General features: G+C 41.3%; 1 protein-coding gene across 1 annotated transcript in view; it reads right to left on the minus strand.

Annotated features, from left to right (window-relative positions):
• Positions 1–16945, minus strand: part of LOC139747271 (uncharacterized) — an 81314-nt gene that overhangs the window by 42245 nt on the left and 22124 nt on the right. Inside the window, exon 4 of the mRNA XM_071659367.1 lies at positions 5621–5767. Within this exon, the coding sequence (XP_071515468.1) occupies positions 5621–5767 (147 nt within the window). The remainder of the gene's footprint in view (positions 1–5620; positions 5768–16945) is intronic.

The raw sequence follows: 16945 nt of genomic DNA on the forward strand, positions 1-16945 counted from the left end.
ATCTTGTTTGAGGTCTTTTTGAAAGATGGTGAATACTGACAACACTTCTTGACTGCATAGTTTTTCACGTGGTTTGACGAATCTTTGTGAGTCAATGGTGCCGATTTAGTTATTTTCAACTTACACAAACACTACAAGTTGCAGCATATATATATCATTTACATACGCTTTCACCCAATATTTCAGCTCTGGGTCTTTCATCCATTCCGGGTCGAACGTCTACTGGTACCATAGCTCTGCTTTTTATCTTTCAAGGTGTTCCAACCCCCGCCCTCCAGGTTCAGAATTCCCAGATGCACTCATTATTCTAATGATACTGCAGTCTTAATCCCTTACCAATCCCGCAAGAGTTCTTATGCGCAAATGAAGGGAAGAGGAAATCTTTCTTACTCACAGGCCGTGGATGAGCAAGTATTCGTGTCCCCTACGTTTTGTTAGTGTGTTATATATCTCGCTAACTCTTCCAATTTTAGCTCGAATCAGTGGCATACAGAAATTATGCGCATGTTATTATTCCAACAAGCGTCCTGATAGAAAGTGAAAAGCACCCCATCGCCCAAACCTATGAAAACTACGCTAACGGGGACGGGAATGGTACATGTCATCATACCATGTCAGTGTCCAGTCGTAGGAACGTCCACGTCCATGAACGTAAGGTGTATACAGTGTAAACCAAACCAACAATGTAATATCTTAGCCTTTTTATCACCTTATACACAGCATTTATTGATAGTAAGAAACACTTTGAAAATCCCAAGAACAGGGGAATTTGGTAATAATATGCCAAGGTCCCAAGATCTTGGGGAAAAAAAAGCTAAGGATCCAAATGTCAGTCCCAACCTATCCTAAAACACCCTTTACACAATAAGGAAATTCTTGCAATAACATTAAAGCTAAAACTACACAAAATATGATCTAGAAATGTAAAAAAAATAGGTTCTAAATTCAAAGAGAATCATCAAGAACTGGAACATTTGGCGAAGGGTTGAAAAATCGTCTTTGCTAATGGGATTGTATTTCCGTGGTCCTACTACAAAGGATCAGAGAAACAATAAGTTAAAGTGAGACAGAATAATTTTCATTTATCAGCATGAAAATGAGTAACAAACTAGTGAGTAAATGCTAGACAAGATCATTATGTACCTAATAACCAAGACAACAAACATAGACTAGGTTGCACACAAGGCTTCATCAGTTTTCCCCTCACACGCCAATCTGAGTTAACTACAGGTAGTTGTTTATTCATTCCGTAACTGACAAGTTAACATCAGGTTTGACACATACCTGCTTCAGTCAGTTAACTGTCACCGTATCATATACAGTGACAGCGAGTTACATGTGACCAGACAGCTATGTTTTACATTTCTGGGAAGTCTCAGATACAGTGTAGAGAGTCTGCTGGTTTGCAGATGATGCAAAGGTCACGAGGGAAGTGAAAAACGAGAAGGATTGCATCAACCTACAAAGGGACCAAAATATACTCTAAAGTTAGTCTAAACCGTGGGTGATGAAATGCAAACCGAATAAATGTAAAGTAATGAGGATGGGACAAAGAGAAAGACGACCTGAATAGATATACTACCTAGCAGGAATTAAGCTTATGGATTGTTTGTGTGTGAGGAAGACTTGGTAGTAGACGCTGTCCCTAACCTGTCGCCAGATTCCCACATTAACAGAACAGTTAAGGAGACGAACTGTATGTTAGCAAATGTCAATAGATTTCAAGTACACGGATAAGAAAATATTTATCAAGCTATTCATATTCTACTTAAGGCTAGAATTGGAGTCTGCTTCTCAGGTTTGGTCACCATAACTAAACAAACACAAGGAGCTGTTAGAGAAAGTCTAGAAGAGGGCAACGAAGATGGTACCAGGGAAAGATTGAAGGCTTTAGATTTACCCACCATGGAAGAAATAAGAGTGAGGGGTGACCTGATAACAATCTTTAAGTTTCTACAAGAGATAGACGAAGTGGACAGCGGACAGCAACCAGAGAATATAACATGAAATCAAGTGAGCAACTTGTTATTATAAATGTAAAGAAATACTTTCATGATGTAGAGGTGGTGAATAAATGGACATGGTTAATGCAGATAGCATACATAATTTTAAGATCTTATGACAGCAATGAGTGTTTGTGAGATGGGACCCCATGAGTGTATGACTCCCTCCCGCACAGTACATATAGGTAGGCACAAGTAGGTATTCAAAAGTCATGTGGCCGAAGGCAGCATAAGACAGTCATTCTATTGTAAGCTAGACCACAGGATCACGCAGGCCTGAGATAATAAAAGAATTTTCCCCGCCCTCAAGCAAGTGTCCAAGGAGAAATATTCATGGGAGTGTTGGTACTGCGACAAACTCCAGAAGGATGAATATAAGGTCACAAGCCTTGTAATGGCTAATTCATTAAGTCATAACTTCTACTAGCCACATGTGTGCCATCCTGAATGCCGGTAACAATATGCAAAACATCTATATATTCCATGATCTATTATTCTAGCCCTCGCTGCCGTCCACACCCTACTCAGATAGAGTGACATCCGTCATTTGCCACCCTATCTTCAAACGCATTCAGCGATCCTTCATGGAGCCCATTCCGTCTCCTCTTCACTTCAACATTACTTATTACCACTTCCCCATTTGGCCTCTTCACCAATGTTCCCATATGTCCTTTTGTTTTTCTCACACTTTTAACCCCCTTCCAAAACATTTTTTTTATTTTCCTGAAAAGTTTTCTGATACTCGCTCACCCCAACTCTCGACAGCCCTCTTTTTCAGCCCCTGCTCCTTCCTCTTGACTTCCTGCCACTTTCTCCTGCATATCTCCCAATCACCTGCACCTCTTCCCTCTATCACCCATACAACTCTCTATTCTCTTTGTTACTTTGTTATCCCACCACTAAATATCCTTTTCACATCTTCCCACCCCACCTTCCGTATGACACACACGTCTCTCACACATGCCAACACTGTTATCTTAAACAATTCCCATTCCCCACCCACTCCTCTAGCTTCTTTTACTCTCAGCTGTTGCCATTCCCCACTCGATCTTTCATGTATTTCTTCACACAAGTTTCTTTGCCAAGCTAACTTACTTTTATTACTCTCTTTTCACCCATATCATTTCTTTCTGAAAATCTGTACAAATTTTCATCCTCGCCTCCATCAGGTAATGATCAGACATCCCATCAGCTGCACCTCTGAGCACATTCACATCCAAGAGTCTCTCTTTTGCATGCTTATTGATTAATACAACTTCCAATTATGCTCACCGACCAACTTTCCTATAATTATGTATGTCCCTCTTTTTACACCGGGTATTCACAATTACCAGTACTCTTTCAGCACCCCACTCAATAAGCTGTTCATCATTCCTATTCACCTTACCGAATATCCCATGTCTCTCCAGTTTTACCCTCAATTGCCAAATTACTCACTGTCGCATATAAACCGCCCATCACTCATATCCGATCTCTCACATCAAAACCGCTGATACCGTCACACCTGTTCCCAAAACACTCGCCTCTCTTCATCATTATTCTTGTGGTCAGGTGCATAAGTACTATTAATCATCCATCTCTTGTAATCCAGTTTCATTTTTACCCACAACAATCTGGGGCTCATTTAAACTCTTTTGCATTCTCCTATAACTTCGCTTTCAGCTGAAGTACAACCCCTTCTGAAGCTCCTATCCTCACAGTAACCCATCTTTACCCCAAAGACATTCCCAAACTATTCTTCCCCCTTATCCTTGAGATTTGTTTCACTAAAAGCTAGAACATTCAGTTCTTGTCCTTACATTCAATTCTTGTCCTTAAACATACTATCTATCTCTTCTTTCTTTTCATCTTGGCTACTTCCATACACATAGCCTTCGAGGAGGATCAGCCCTCCTTGCTTGGCTACTTCTGTTCCGGCTTCTAGAAAATGAAAAACAAAAAGAGTAGGGTTTTCCAGCCCTCTAATCCTATCCCTCTTAGTCGCCTTCTATGACACATAGGGGATATGTGGCAAGTATTCTTCCTCCCCTATCCCCAGGGATAGAAAGAGATATAGGTCGGAACGTCATATTTGCACTACTGATCTTTAACCAGGTTACTGCTTCCTCACTCGGAGAAACTGCACAGGTCCAGATTAAGAGAGCTTTTATGAGTGTTATCCATAGCAAGAAATGAAAACTACTATTCTTTTTAACTAGTTGTGACAAAGAATCTTCAGAAATAATGGTACATCAAAAAAGGGACACAATCTTACGTATAGAACTGGTGGTTCAAGGAACTGGACACCGAAAACAGTTGCTACCTGATTTGGCCATTACTGGTGCTCAATGGTCGCTTCTGGATAATCAAACAAAACTACTAGCGCCACTTTAGCCCAAGTGAAGCTACTTGCGTTAGTGTTATGATTCTTTTAATGGCGGTATGGCCTCCTTTCAATTATTTTCTTGTTTTTTTTTTCTACTTCCTGGTGTAGAAACTTTTCTCCTTAGTAAACGTCTTCCTTTACGACAGTACCATCAAAGAATTTGGGTGTATCTAAAGTCAGCTCTGTGTTCCTGTAGGTCCACCTGGAGGCCTGGCCCGGTCTAATCATTATAATTCCTTTTCGCATCTGCTGCAGGGGATCTCGTATGCCACAATTTTTTGTTGTCCTGTTTCTCTTTCATAGTTCTTACGATGTTCCTTATCTTTTTAGTCGCTATACCCATAGTTGTCTTTTGTAAGACTTAGTTGATGTGTGTTTCTTGCAGTGAGTTAGATATCACGAAGCGTCTTTTTCTCCCAGAGTTACTCGTGTCATTCCTTGTTCCTTTCCTTTAGGTTTAATCTATAGGCCTTTAAGGTAACCCAGCTTAATGAATCACCTCTTAACCTCTTTTCAAAACTACGTGAATCTAAGTCATTGGGCCAACTCTTCCCATATTCGTTTATCAGTTCGGAAATCTTCTTAGTGCTTGCTGCTGTATTCTCTCTCTTTTACCCATATCATAAATTCTAATTTTACCATATTAGACGTATCAAATCTGCTTGACATAAATAATTTCGTCGAAAGCCTGAAAAGAGGGACATGAAATATCCGTATAGATTATTTTGTGTACGGGAATTCCATAATTCAAAACGGGTTGAGCATGAGCAAGAAATGGGCTACTTAGGATTAATCTAATAATTTCCTTGTACACTACAAGATGGTAAAATGTGGTATGGGTAGCATCAAGATAATGCAATGATTAGGTGAGAATGAACTAGCAATTAACATATAAATTAAGTATCCTGGTCTCTCAGGTTATGGATACAGGAAACCACGTGCAAGCGCAATACTTGAACCAAGGCATCTCACAGATAAAATTTTTCTTTTCATACAGTGAGATAAACATAACTTCACTGATGGAAGGAACTGTGATTCAAAATTTAATCGGTGGGATCTGCACTCCTCTCATTTATCTTATGTGCAAATTAATCCATCATTCGTATAACTGGAAACATTATTTCATCTCATCTTTCTCAGTCCAAGAGGAATATGTGTAAATGTATCTATATTACTAGTCATAACAGCATTTGATCGCCAAATGCCAGTTCAGAAAGGGCGAGGAATGAAAGGGGATAAGAACAGCACATACCTGGAAAAAAATTATACGAAAAGGAGTGCTGATGAGCAACGGAACCCACACCTCTGATGTTAGCTCTGGGGATGCAACAGCTTCTTGACACATAATTGATGCCCTACTGGTCCATGCATTTACACCATCCAAGAATTCATTGGAGATCTGAAAAGAGATACCATAAAGTCAAAGGTTTTGTAAAACGGGCTTTGTTTCCTGAACTATCTTAACGTGAGAGCACTCTGAACTAAAAAACAATGAATGGAAATCAATAAAGTAGGTAAAAGAAGAATCATGCAAAATCCGTTATCATAAACCTCACGGTCTTGAGTGAAATTGATAGGAAGAAAAGAATATTTAAAAGCTTACTTTCTTATGTAGTATATGTTTAGAATAATTTTTTGCAGACCATTATTAATTAAGAAGGAAGAAAATGGTAAAATTCTGTGATCATAGCTAGAAAGCCATTACAAAATGGTGTACATTCTATTTCATTTTCTCTAATTTGCAAATCTGATACATTCTACTGGCATTTCATATTCCTATGTTTTTCTGTCGACAGTAATTCTAAGGAAATTTTGAGTGCTCGAGTGGCACAGTGGTGTCCCAATAGAAAACGGTGAAGGGGTGAACACGAATGGTACAGAACATTTCATGTCAAAAAGCGAGAAGCTCTTACACGATTTGTATGAAATGAGAAAAAGAAGAAAAAGCGAGGTATTTCTTAATGGTCTGACTTGTAGCGGAGAAAACAAATGTAAAAAGATGGAGTTAAGGAAGGTTTCCCAGCGATTCTTTAAACGAGTATATGAAGTTTAAATGTGTTCAAAGAAATACATTTACACACATTAATTTCTAGATATGATTATGTTTTTCACCATATCTTACTAGTACTATGTGTATAATTTTCTGAGCTAAAGTTTATTCTCATCATTATGATATCAACTCCATTCCCATATAAATGGAAGGGCTGAAATACACGGAGGTGTGAACTTATTTGTTGGAGCAAATTTTGCAAAACTTGTATTCCCAGGCCCAGCGCCACAGCCTTGAAAAGGGTAGGAATGACCAGTTCCCTTCAGCATATGTACTATCCTGCTGCTCTTAGAATAAGAAAATTATTATCATTATCATAATTATCATTATTTTTTCATAACTGTTCGCCATTTCCCACATCATAAGATAACGCCAGGAATTGACGAAGAAAGGTTGCATTCACTCATATCAATTCTCTACCTGTCATGCACAAAAAATCACAGCTCCTATCTACAACCAGGCCACGCAGACCTATCCATGGTTTCCCTTAGCTTCTTCATATACCTTGGTTCAGTACACTGACAGCGCGTTGCCCCCTGTATACGACATCGTTCGAATTCACTCCATCCCATGCACGCCTTTCACCCTCCTGTATGTTCAGGCCCCAACCACTTAAAATCTTTTTCGCTCTATCCATCCAGCTCCAATCTAGCCTACCCCTTCTCCTTGTCCGCTTCACTTTTGACACATATATCCCTTTTGTTAAGACCCTCTTACCCATTCTCTCCATACATTTAGATAACTTCATCTCTCTCAACTACACTGTTCTCATTATCACACTACTCTTACCAGTTTATTACTAACTCAGCCACACCTCCTCACATCACATATTGTTCTCCAACATTTCAATTCCAACACATCCATTATCCTCCACACATCCACATCAACAGCCCATGCATCGTATCCATATAATATTGCTGGAACAAGTATACCTTCACACGTACCCATTTTGCCCTCCCAGATAACGTTCTCTCTTTCCACACATTCTTCAGCGCACCAAGAGCTTATGCTCCCTCACTTACCATATGACTCTCTTCCACTTTCATGGTTTCTTTAGCGCCATGTCCACTTCCAGATATGTGAAAAACTTCACTTCCTCCACTATTACTCTATTCAAACTCACACCCCCTACTCTGTCCATCGAACCTGCTAAACTTCATAACCTTACTTGTATTAACATATACCATCAATTTCTTCTTTTGAAAAAACTTCAAAACTCAGTCACCAACTTTATCAGCTTACCAATCGAATCTGCTAATAGTGCTGTATCATTACTAAACGACAACTGCTCACTTTCCAGGTCCTCTCATCCCTCCCTGCCTGCAGCACTCGCCCCTGTCTCAAAGATTTTCGCATTAACCTTCCTCACGTCCTCATCCATAAACAAATTGAACAACCATGATGACATCACTCACCCCTGCTGCAGACCAGTCGTCTCTACAAAGCATTCACTCCTCTCTCTTCCTACACGTACACATGCTTTACACCAGAGATAAAAACTCATTGCTTCTAGCAGCTTTCCTCCTACACCGTAAATATTTCACAAGGCATCTCTATCACTTCTATCATTTGCTTTCCCTAAGAATTTATCACATACATTCTTCATATCAAACACCTGATCACATCCTCTAGCAATTCTGAAACCCCACTGCTCCTATCCAGTCTGGAGCTCTGTACATACAGTCACCTTCTCAATCAATACCCTCCCAGATAACTTACCAGGAATACCCAACAAACTTGCACCTCTGTAGTTTAAGCACTTACCTTTATTTCCCTAGCCTTTAAACAGTGGCACTGTACATACACTACGTCAATTCCCAGGTACCTCACCAGGATCCGATAAATACACTGAAAATCATTACAACTAATCAGCAACACAGTCATCCACTTCGTTAAGAAAATCTAACAGCGTTAACATCTCTCCAACCTCCTTGCCACAATTCATCTTACGTAAGGCTTTCACCAACGCATCTCTCTTCAATGAAACACTCTCGATGACTCTCTCACTTACTATACCACCCCGACCCAAACGCCCGATATCTGCCTCCCCATCACCAACACATTCAACAATTCTTCAAAATACTCACTCCATCTCCTCCTCACTTCACAACTATCTGTTGTCACTTCCACTTTTCCCCTTTCATCAGTATTTCTATTCTTTTTTTTTTTTTACTTTTCGCACATTATCAAACTCCTTCCAGAACATCCTATTCTCCTTAAAGAATTCTGAAGGTATATCGACTGTGTTTGATGACAGAGTGGCAGATGTAGGGTATTTTGATCGGGGTGGTGTGTGAAGTGAGAGGGTCAGGGAGAATGATTTGGTAAAGAAAGGAGGCTGTGAAAGCTTTGCGGAAGATGAAATCCGGCAAGGCGGCGGGTTTGGAGTGTATTGCAGCGGAATTTATTAAGAAAGGGGGTGACTGTAATGTTGATTGGTTGGTAAAGATATTTAGCGTATGTATGGATCATGGTGAAGTGCCTGAGGATTGGCGGAATGCGTGCATAGTGCCACTGTACAAAGGCAAAGGGGATAAAGGTGAGTGTTCAAACTACAGAGGCATAAGTTTGTTGAGTATTTCTGGGATATTATATGGGAGAGTATTGAATGAGAGGGTGAAGGCATGTACAGAACATCAAACTAGAGAAGAGCAGTGTGGTTCCAGAAGGGGTAGGATGTGTGGATCAAGTGTTTGCTTTGAAGAACGTGCGAGAAATATTTAGAAAAACAGATGGAATTGTATGTAGCATTTATGGATCTGGAGAAGGCATATGATAGGGCTGATTAAGATGCTTTGTGGAAGGTTTTAAGAGGATATGGTGTGGGAGGTAAGCTGCTCGAAGCGGTGAAAAGTTTTTATTATCAAGGATGTAAGGCATATGCACGAGTAGGAAAGGAGGAAAATGATTGGTTCCCATTGAAGGTCGGTCTGCGGCAAGGGTGTTAGATGTCCCCATGGTTGTTTAATTTGTTTATGGATGGAGTTGTTAGGGAGGTAAATGCAAGAGTTTTGGCGAGAGGGGCGAGTATGCAGTCTGCTGGAGATGAGAAGGCCTGGTTAGTGAGTCAGTTGTTGTTCGCCGATGATAAAGCTCTGGTGGTCGATTCGAGTGCGAAACAGTAGAAGTTGGTAAACTGAGTTTGGAAAAGTGTGTGAAAGGAGAAAGCTGAGAGTAAATGTGAGTAAGTGCAACGTTATTAGGTTCATTAGGAATGAGGGACAAGTTAACTGGGATGTAGGTTTGAATGGAGAAATTGGAGGAAGTGGAGTGTTTTAGATATCTGGGAGAGGACTTAGCAGCGAATGGAACTATGGAAGCGGAAGCGAGTCACAGGGTGGGGGAGAGGGCGAAGGTTTTAGGAACGATGAAGAATGTGTGGAAGGAGAAAACGTTATCTCGGAGAGCAAAAATGGGTATGTTTGAAGGAAAAGTAGTTCCAGCAATGTTATATGGCTGCGAGTCACGGGCTATAGATAGGGATGTACGGAGGAGGATGGAAGTGCTGGAAACGAGATGTTTGAGGACAGTATGTGGTGTGAGGTGGTTTGAAAGGGTAAGAAATGTATGGAAATAAAACGAGTGGTTGAGAGAGCAGAAGCGGATGTGTTGAATTGGTTTGGACATATGGAGAGAATGAGTGAAGAAAGATTGACAAAGAGGATATATGTGTCAGAGGTGGAAGGAACAAGGAGAAGTAGGAGACCAAATTGGAGGTAAAAGGATGGAGTGAAAAAGATTTTGAGCGATCGGGGCCTGAACATACAGGAGGGTGAAAGGTGTGCAAGGAATAGAGTGAAATGGAACGATGCGGTATACCGAGGTCGACGTGTTGTCAATAGACTAAACTAGTGCATGTGAAACGTCTGGGGTAAACCATGGAAAGTTTTGTGGGGTCTGGATGCGGATAGGGAGTTGTGGTTTCGGTGCATTACACGTGACAGCCTTACATCCCTTATAAAAACTTTTCACTGCTTCTAGCAACTTACCTGCCACACTATATACTCTTAATACCTTCCACAAAGCACCTCTATCAACCTTATCATATGCCTTCTCCAGATCCATAAATGCTACATACAAATCCATCTATTTTTCTAAGTATTTCTCACATACATTCTTCAAAGCAAACACCTGATCACATCCTCTACCAGTTCTGAAACCACACTACTCTTCTCCAATCTGATGCTCTGTACATACCTTTACCCTCTCAATCAATACCCACCCATATGATTTCTCAGGGATACTCAACAAACGTATACCTCTATAATTTGAACACTCACCTTCATCCCCTTTGCCTTTATACTATGGCACTATGCATGCATTCCGCCAATCCTTAGGGACTTCACCATGAACCATACATAAATTGAATATCTTTACCAACCAGTCAGCAACACAGTCACTCCCTTATTTGATAAATTACACTGCAATACCATCCAAACCTGCCGCCTTGCCGTCTTCCATCTTCCACAAAGCTTTCACTACCTCTTCTCTGTTTACCAAACCTTTCTCCCTGAAACTCTCGCTTCGCACACCACCTCGACCAAAACACTTTATATCTGCCACTCTATCATCAAACACATTCAACAAACCTTCAAAATACTCACTCCATCTCCCTCTCACTTCACCACTACTTGTTATTACCTCCCCATTAGCCCCCTTCACCAATGTTCCCATTTGTTCTCTTGTCTTACGCACTTTATTTAACTCCTTCCAAAACATCTTTTTATCCTCCCTGTAATCTAATGATACCCTCTCACCCCAACTCTCATTTGCCCTCTTTTTCACCTTTTGCACCTTTCTCTTGACCTCCTGCCTCTTTCTCTTATACATCTCCCAGTCATTCGCACTATTTCCCTGCAAACATCGTCCAAACGCCTCTCTCTTCTCTTTCACTAACAATCTTACTTCTTCATCCCACCACTCACTACCTTTTCTAATCTTCCCACCTTCCACCGTTCTAATGCCACAAGCATCTTTTGTGCAAGCCATCACTGCTTCCCTAAATACATCCCATTCCTCCCCGACTCCCCTTACATCATTTGCTCTCACCTTTTCTATTCTGTACTCAATCTCTCCTGGTACTTCCTCACACAAGTCCCCTTTCCAAGCTCACTTACTCTCACCACTCTCTTCACTCCTACATTCTCTCTTCTCTTCTGAAAACCTCTACAAATCTTCACCTTCGCCTCCACAAGAAAGTGATCAGACATCCCTCCAGTTGCAACTCTCAGCACATTTACATCCAAAAGTCTCTCGCGCGCCTATCAATCAACACGTAATCCAATAATGCTCTCTGGCCATCTATCCTACTTACATACACATACTTATGCATAAATCTTTTTAAACCAGTTATTTCCTATCACCAGTCCTTTTTCAGCACACAAATCTACAAGCTCTTCACCATTTCCATTTACAACACTGAACACTCCATGTACACCAATAATACCCTCAACTGCCACATTACTCACCTTTGCATTCAAATCACCCATCACTATAACCCAGTCTCATGCATTAAAGCAGCTATCACACTCACTGCTGCTCCTAAAACACTTGCCTCTCATGATCTTTCTTCTTATGACCAGGTGCATAGGCACCAATAATCACCCATCTCTCTCCATCCACTTTTAGTTTTACCCATATCAATGTAGAGTTTACTTTCTTACACTCTATCACATACTCCCACAACTCCTGCTTCATGCGTAGCTCTACTCCTTCCTTTGCCCGTGTCCTCTCACCAACGCCTGACTTTACTCGCAAAACATTCTCAAACGGCTCTTCACCTTTACCCTTGAACTTCGTTTCACTCAAAGCGAAAACATTCAGGTTCCTTTCCTCAAACATACTGCCTATCTCTCCTTTTTTTCATCTTGGTTACATCCACACACATTTAGACACCCCATTCTGAGCCTTCGAGGAGGATGAGCATTCCCTGCATGACTCCTTCTTCTGTTTCCCGTTCTAGAAAGTTAAAATACAAGGAGAGGAGGGCTTCTAGCCCTCCGCTCCCATCCCCTTTAGTCGCATTGTACGACACGTGAAGAATGCGTGGGAAATATTCTTTCTCCCATATATATATATATATATATATATATATATATATATATATATATATATATATATATATACATATATTCTTTTTTTTTTTTTGCTTTGTCGCTGTCTCCCGCGTTTGCGAGGTAGCGCAAGGAAACAGACGAAAGAAATGGCCCAACCCACCCCCATACACATGTATATACATACGACCACACACGCAAATATACATACCTACACAGCTTTCCATGGCTTACCCCAGGCGCTTCACATGCCCTGATTCAATCCACTGACAGCACGTCAACCCCGGTATACCACATCGCTCCAATTCACTCTATTCCTTGCCCTCCTTTCACCCTCCTGCATGTTCAGGCCCCGATCACACAAAATCTTTTTCACTCCATCTTTCCACCTCCAATTTGGTCTCCCACTTCTCCTCGTTCCCTCCACCTCCGACACATATATCCTCTTGGTCAATCTTTCCTCACTCATTCTCTCCATGTGCCCAAACCATTTCAAAACACCCTCTTCTGCTCTCTCAACCACGCTCTTTTTATTTCCACACATCTCTCTTACCCTTACGTTACTTACTCGATCAAACCACCTCACACCACACATTGTCCTCAAACATCTCATTTCCAGCACATCCATCCTCCTGCGCACAACTCTATCCATAGCCCACGCCTCGCAACCATACAACATTGTTGGAACCACTATTCCTTCAAACATACCCATTTTTGCTTTCCTAGATAATGTTCTCGACTTCCACACATTCTTCAAGGCTTCCAGGATTTTCGCCCCCTCCCCTACCCTATGATCCACTTCCGCTTCCATGGTTCCATCCGCTGCCAAATCCACGCCCAGATATCTAAAACACTTTACTTCCTCCAGTTTTTCTCCATTCAAACTTACCTCCCAATTGACTTGACCCTCAACCCTACTGTACCTAATAACCTTGCTCTTATTCACATTTACTCTTAACTTTCTTCTTTCACACACTTTACCAAACTCAGTCACCAGCTTCTGCAGTTTCTCACATGAATCAGCCACCAGCGCTGTATCATCAGCGAACAACTGACTCACTTCCCAAGCTCTCTCATCCCCAACAGACTTCATACTTGCCCCTCTTTCCAAAACTCTTGCATTTACCTCCCTAACAACCCCATCCATAAACAAATTAAACAACCATGGAGACATCACACACCCCTGCCGCAAACCTACATTCACTGAGAACCAATCACTTTCCTCTCTTCCTACACGTACACATGCCTTACATCCTCGATAAAAACTTTTCACTGCTTCTAACAACTTGCCTCCCACACCATATATTCTTAATACCTTCCACAGAGCATCTATATCAACTCTATCATATGCCTTCTCCAGATCCATAAATGCTACATACAAATCCATTTGCTTTTCTAAGTATTTCTCACATACATTCTTCAAAGCAAACACCAGATCCACACATCCTCTACCACTTCTGAAACCACACTGCTATTCCCCAATCTGATGCTCTGTACATGCCTTCACCCTCTCAATCAATACCCTCCCATATAATTTACCAGGAATACTCAACAAACTTATACCTCTGTAATTTGAGCACTCACTCTTATCCCCTTTGCCTTTGTACAATGGCACTATGCACGCATTCCGCCAATCCTCAGGCACCTCACCATGAGTCATACATACATTAAAAAACCTTACCAACCAGTCAATAATACAGTCACCCCCTTTTTTAATAAATTCCACTGCAATACCATCCAAACCTGCTGCCTTGCCGGCTTTCATCTTCCGCAAAGCTTTTACTACCTCTTCTCTGTTTACCTAATCATTTTCCCTAACCCTCTCACTTTGCACACCACCTCGACCAAAACACCCTACATCTGCCACTCTATCATCAAACACATTCAACAAACCTTCAAAATACTCACTCCATCTCCTTCTCACATCACCACTACTTGTTATCACCTCCCCATTTGCGCCCTTCACTGAAGTTCCCATTTGCTTCCTTGTCTTACGCACTTTATTTACCTCCTTCCAGAACATCTTTTTATTCTCCCTAAAATCTAATGATACTCTCTCATCCCAACTCTCATTTGCCCTCTTTTTCACCTCTTGCACCTTTCTCTTGACCTCTTGTCTCTTTCTTTTATACATCTCCCACTCAATTGCATTTTTTCCCTGCAAAAATCGTCCAAATGCCTCTCTCTTCTCTTTCACTAATAATCTTACTTCTTCAACCCACCACTCACTACCCTTTCTAATCAACCCACCTCACACTCTTCTCATGCCACAAGCATCTTTTGCGCAATCCATCACTGATTCCCTAAATACATCCCATTCCTCGCCCAATTCCCTTATTTCCATTGTTCTCACCTTTTTCCATTCTGTACTCAGTCTCTCCTGGTACTTCCTCACACAAGTCTCCTTCCCAAGCTCACTTACTCTCACCACCCTCTTCACCCCAACATTCACTCTTATTTTCTGAAAACCCATACAAATCTTCACCTTAGCCTCCACAAGATAATGATCAGACATCCCTCCAGTTGCATATATATACATACATATATATATATATATATATATATATATCCCTGGGGATAGGGGAGAAAGAATACTTCCCACGTATTCCCTGCGTGTCGTAGAAGGCGACTAAAAGGGGAGGGAGCGGGTGGCTGGAAATCCTCCCCTCTCATTTTTTTTTTGATTTTCCAAAACAAGGAACAGAGAAGGGGGCCAGGTGAGGATTTTCCCTCTAAGGCCCAGTCCTCTGTTCTTAACGCTACCTCGCAAACGCGGGAAATGGCGAATAGTATGAAAAAAAAAAAAAAAAAAATATATATATATATATATATATATATATATATATATATATATATATATATATATATATATATATATATATATCATTATCATTATTTTGCTTTGTCGCTGTCTCCCGCGTTAGCGAGGTAGCGAAAGGAAACAGACGAAAGAATGGATCAACCCACCCACATACACATGTATATACATGCACGTCCACACACGCACATACACATACCTATACATCTCAACGTATACATATATATACACACACAGACATATACATATATACACATGTACATAATTCATACTGTTTGCCTTTATTCACTCTCATCGCCACCCCGCCACACATGAAATAACAAACCCCTCCCCCCTCATGTGTGCTAGGCAGCGCTAGGAAAACACAAAGGCCACATCCGTTCACACTCAGTCTCTAGCTGTCATGTAATAATGCACCGAAACCACAGCTCCCTTTCCACATCCAGGCCCCACACATCTATCCATGGTTTACCCCAGACGCTTCACATGCCCTGGTTCAATCCATTTACAGCACGTCGACCCCGGTATACCACATCGTTCCAATTTACTCTATTCCTTGCACGCCTTTCATCCTCCTGCATCTTGAGGCCCCGATCACTCAAAATTTTTTCACTCTGTCTTTCCACCTCCAATTTGGTCTCCCACTTCTCCTCGTTCCCTCCACCTCTGACACACATATATCCTCTTTGTCAATCTTTACTCACTCATTCTCTCCATGTGACCAAACCATTTCAAAACACCCTCTTCTGGTCTCTCAACCACACTCTTTGTATTACCACACATCTCTCTTACCCTATTATTACTTACTCGATCAAACCACCTCACACCACATATTGTCCTCAAACATCTCATTTCCAGCACATCCACCCTCCTGCACACAACTCTATCCATAGCTCACGCCTCGCAACCATACAACATTGTTGGAACCACTATTCCTTCAAACATACCCATTTTTGCTTTCCGAGAGAATGTTCTCGACTTCCACACATTCTTCAAGGCTCCCAGGATTTTCGCCCCCTCCCCCACCCTATGATTCACTTCCGCTTCCATGGTTCCATCCGCTGCCAACTCCACTCCCAGATATCTAAAACACTTCACTTCCTACAGTTTTTCTCCATTCAAACTTACCTCCCAATTGACTTGACCCTCAACCCTACTGTACCTAATAACCTTGCTCTTATTCACATTTACTCTCAACTTTCTTCTTTCACACACTTTACCAAACTCAGTCTCCAGCTTCTGCAGTTTCTCACATGAATCAGCCACCAGCGCTGTATCATTAGCGAACAACAACTGACTCACTTCCCAAGCTCTCTCATCCACAACAGACTGCATACTTGTCCCTCTTTCCAAAAGTCTTGCGTTTACCTCCCTAACAACCCCATCCATAAACAAATTAAACAACCATGGAGACATCACACACCCCTGCCGCAAACCTACATTCACTGAGAACCAATCACTTTCCTCTCTTCCTACACGTACACATGCCTTACATCCTCGATAAAAACTTTTCATTGCTTCTAACAACTTGCCTCCCATACCATATATTCTTAATACCTTCCACAGAGCACCTCTATCAACTCTATCATATGCCTTCTCCAGATCCATAAATGCTACATACAAATCCATTTGCTTTTCTAAGTATTTCTTACATAC

The sequence above is a fragment of the Panulirus ornatus genome, chromosome 68 (assembly GCF_036320965.1).
Source record: "Panulirus ornatus isolate Po-2019 chromosome 68, ASM3632096v1, whole genome shotgun sequence".
Classification (NCBI taxonomy): Eukaryota; Metazoa; Arthropoda; class Malacostraca; order Decapoda; family Palinuridae; genus Panulirus; species Panulirus ornatus.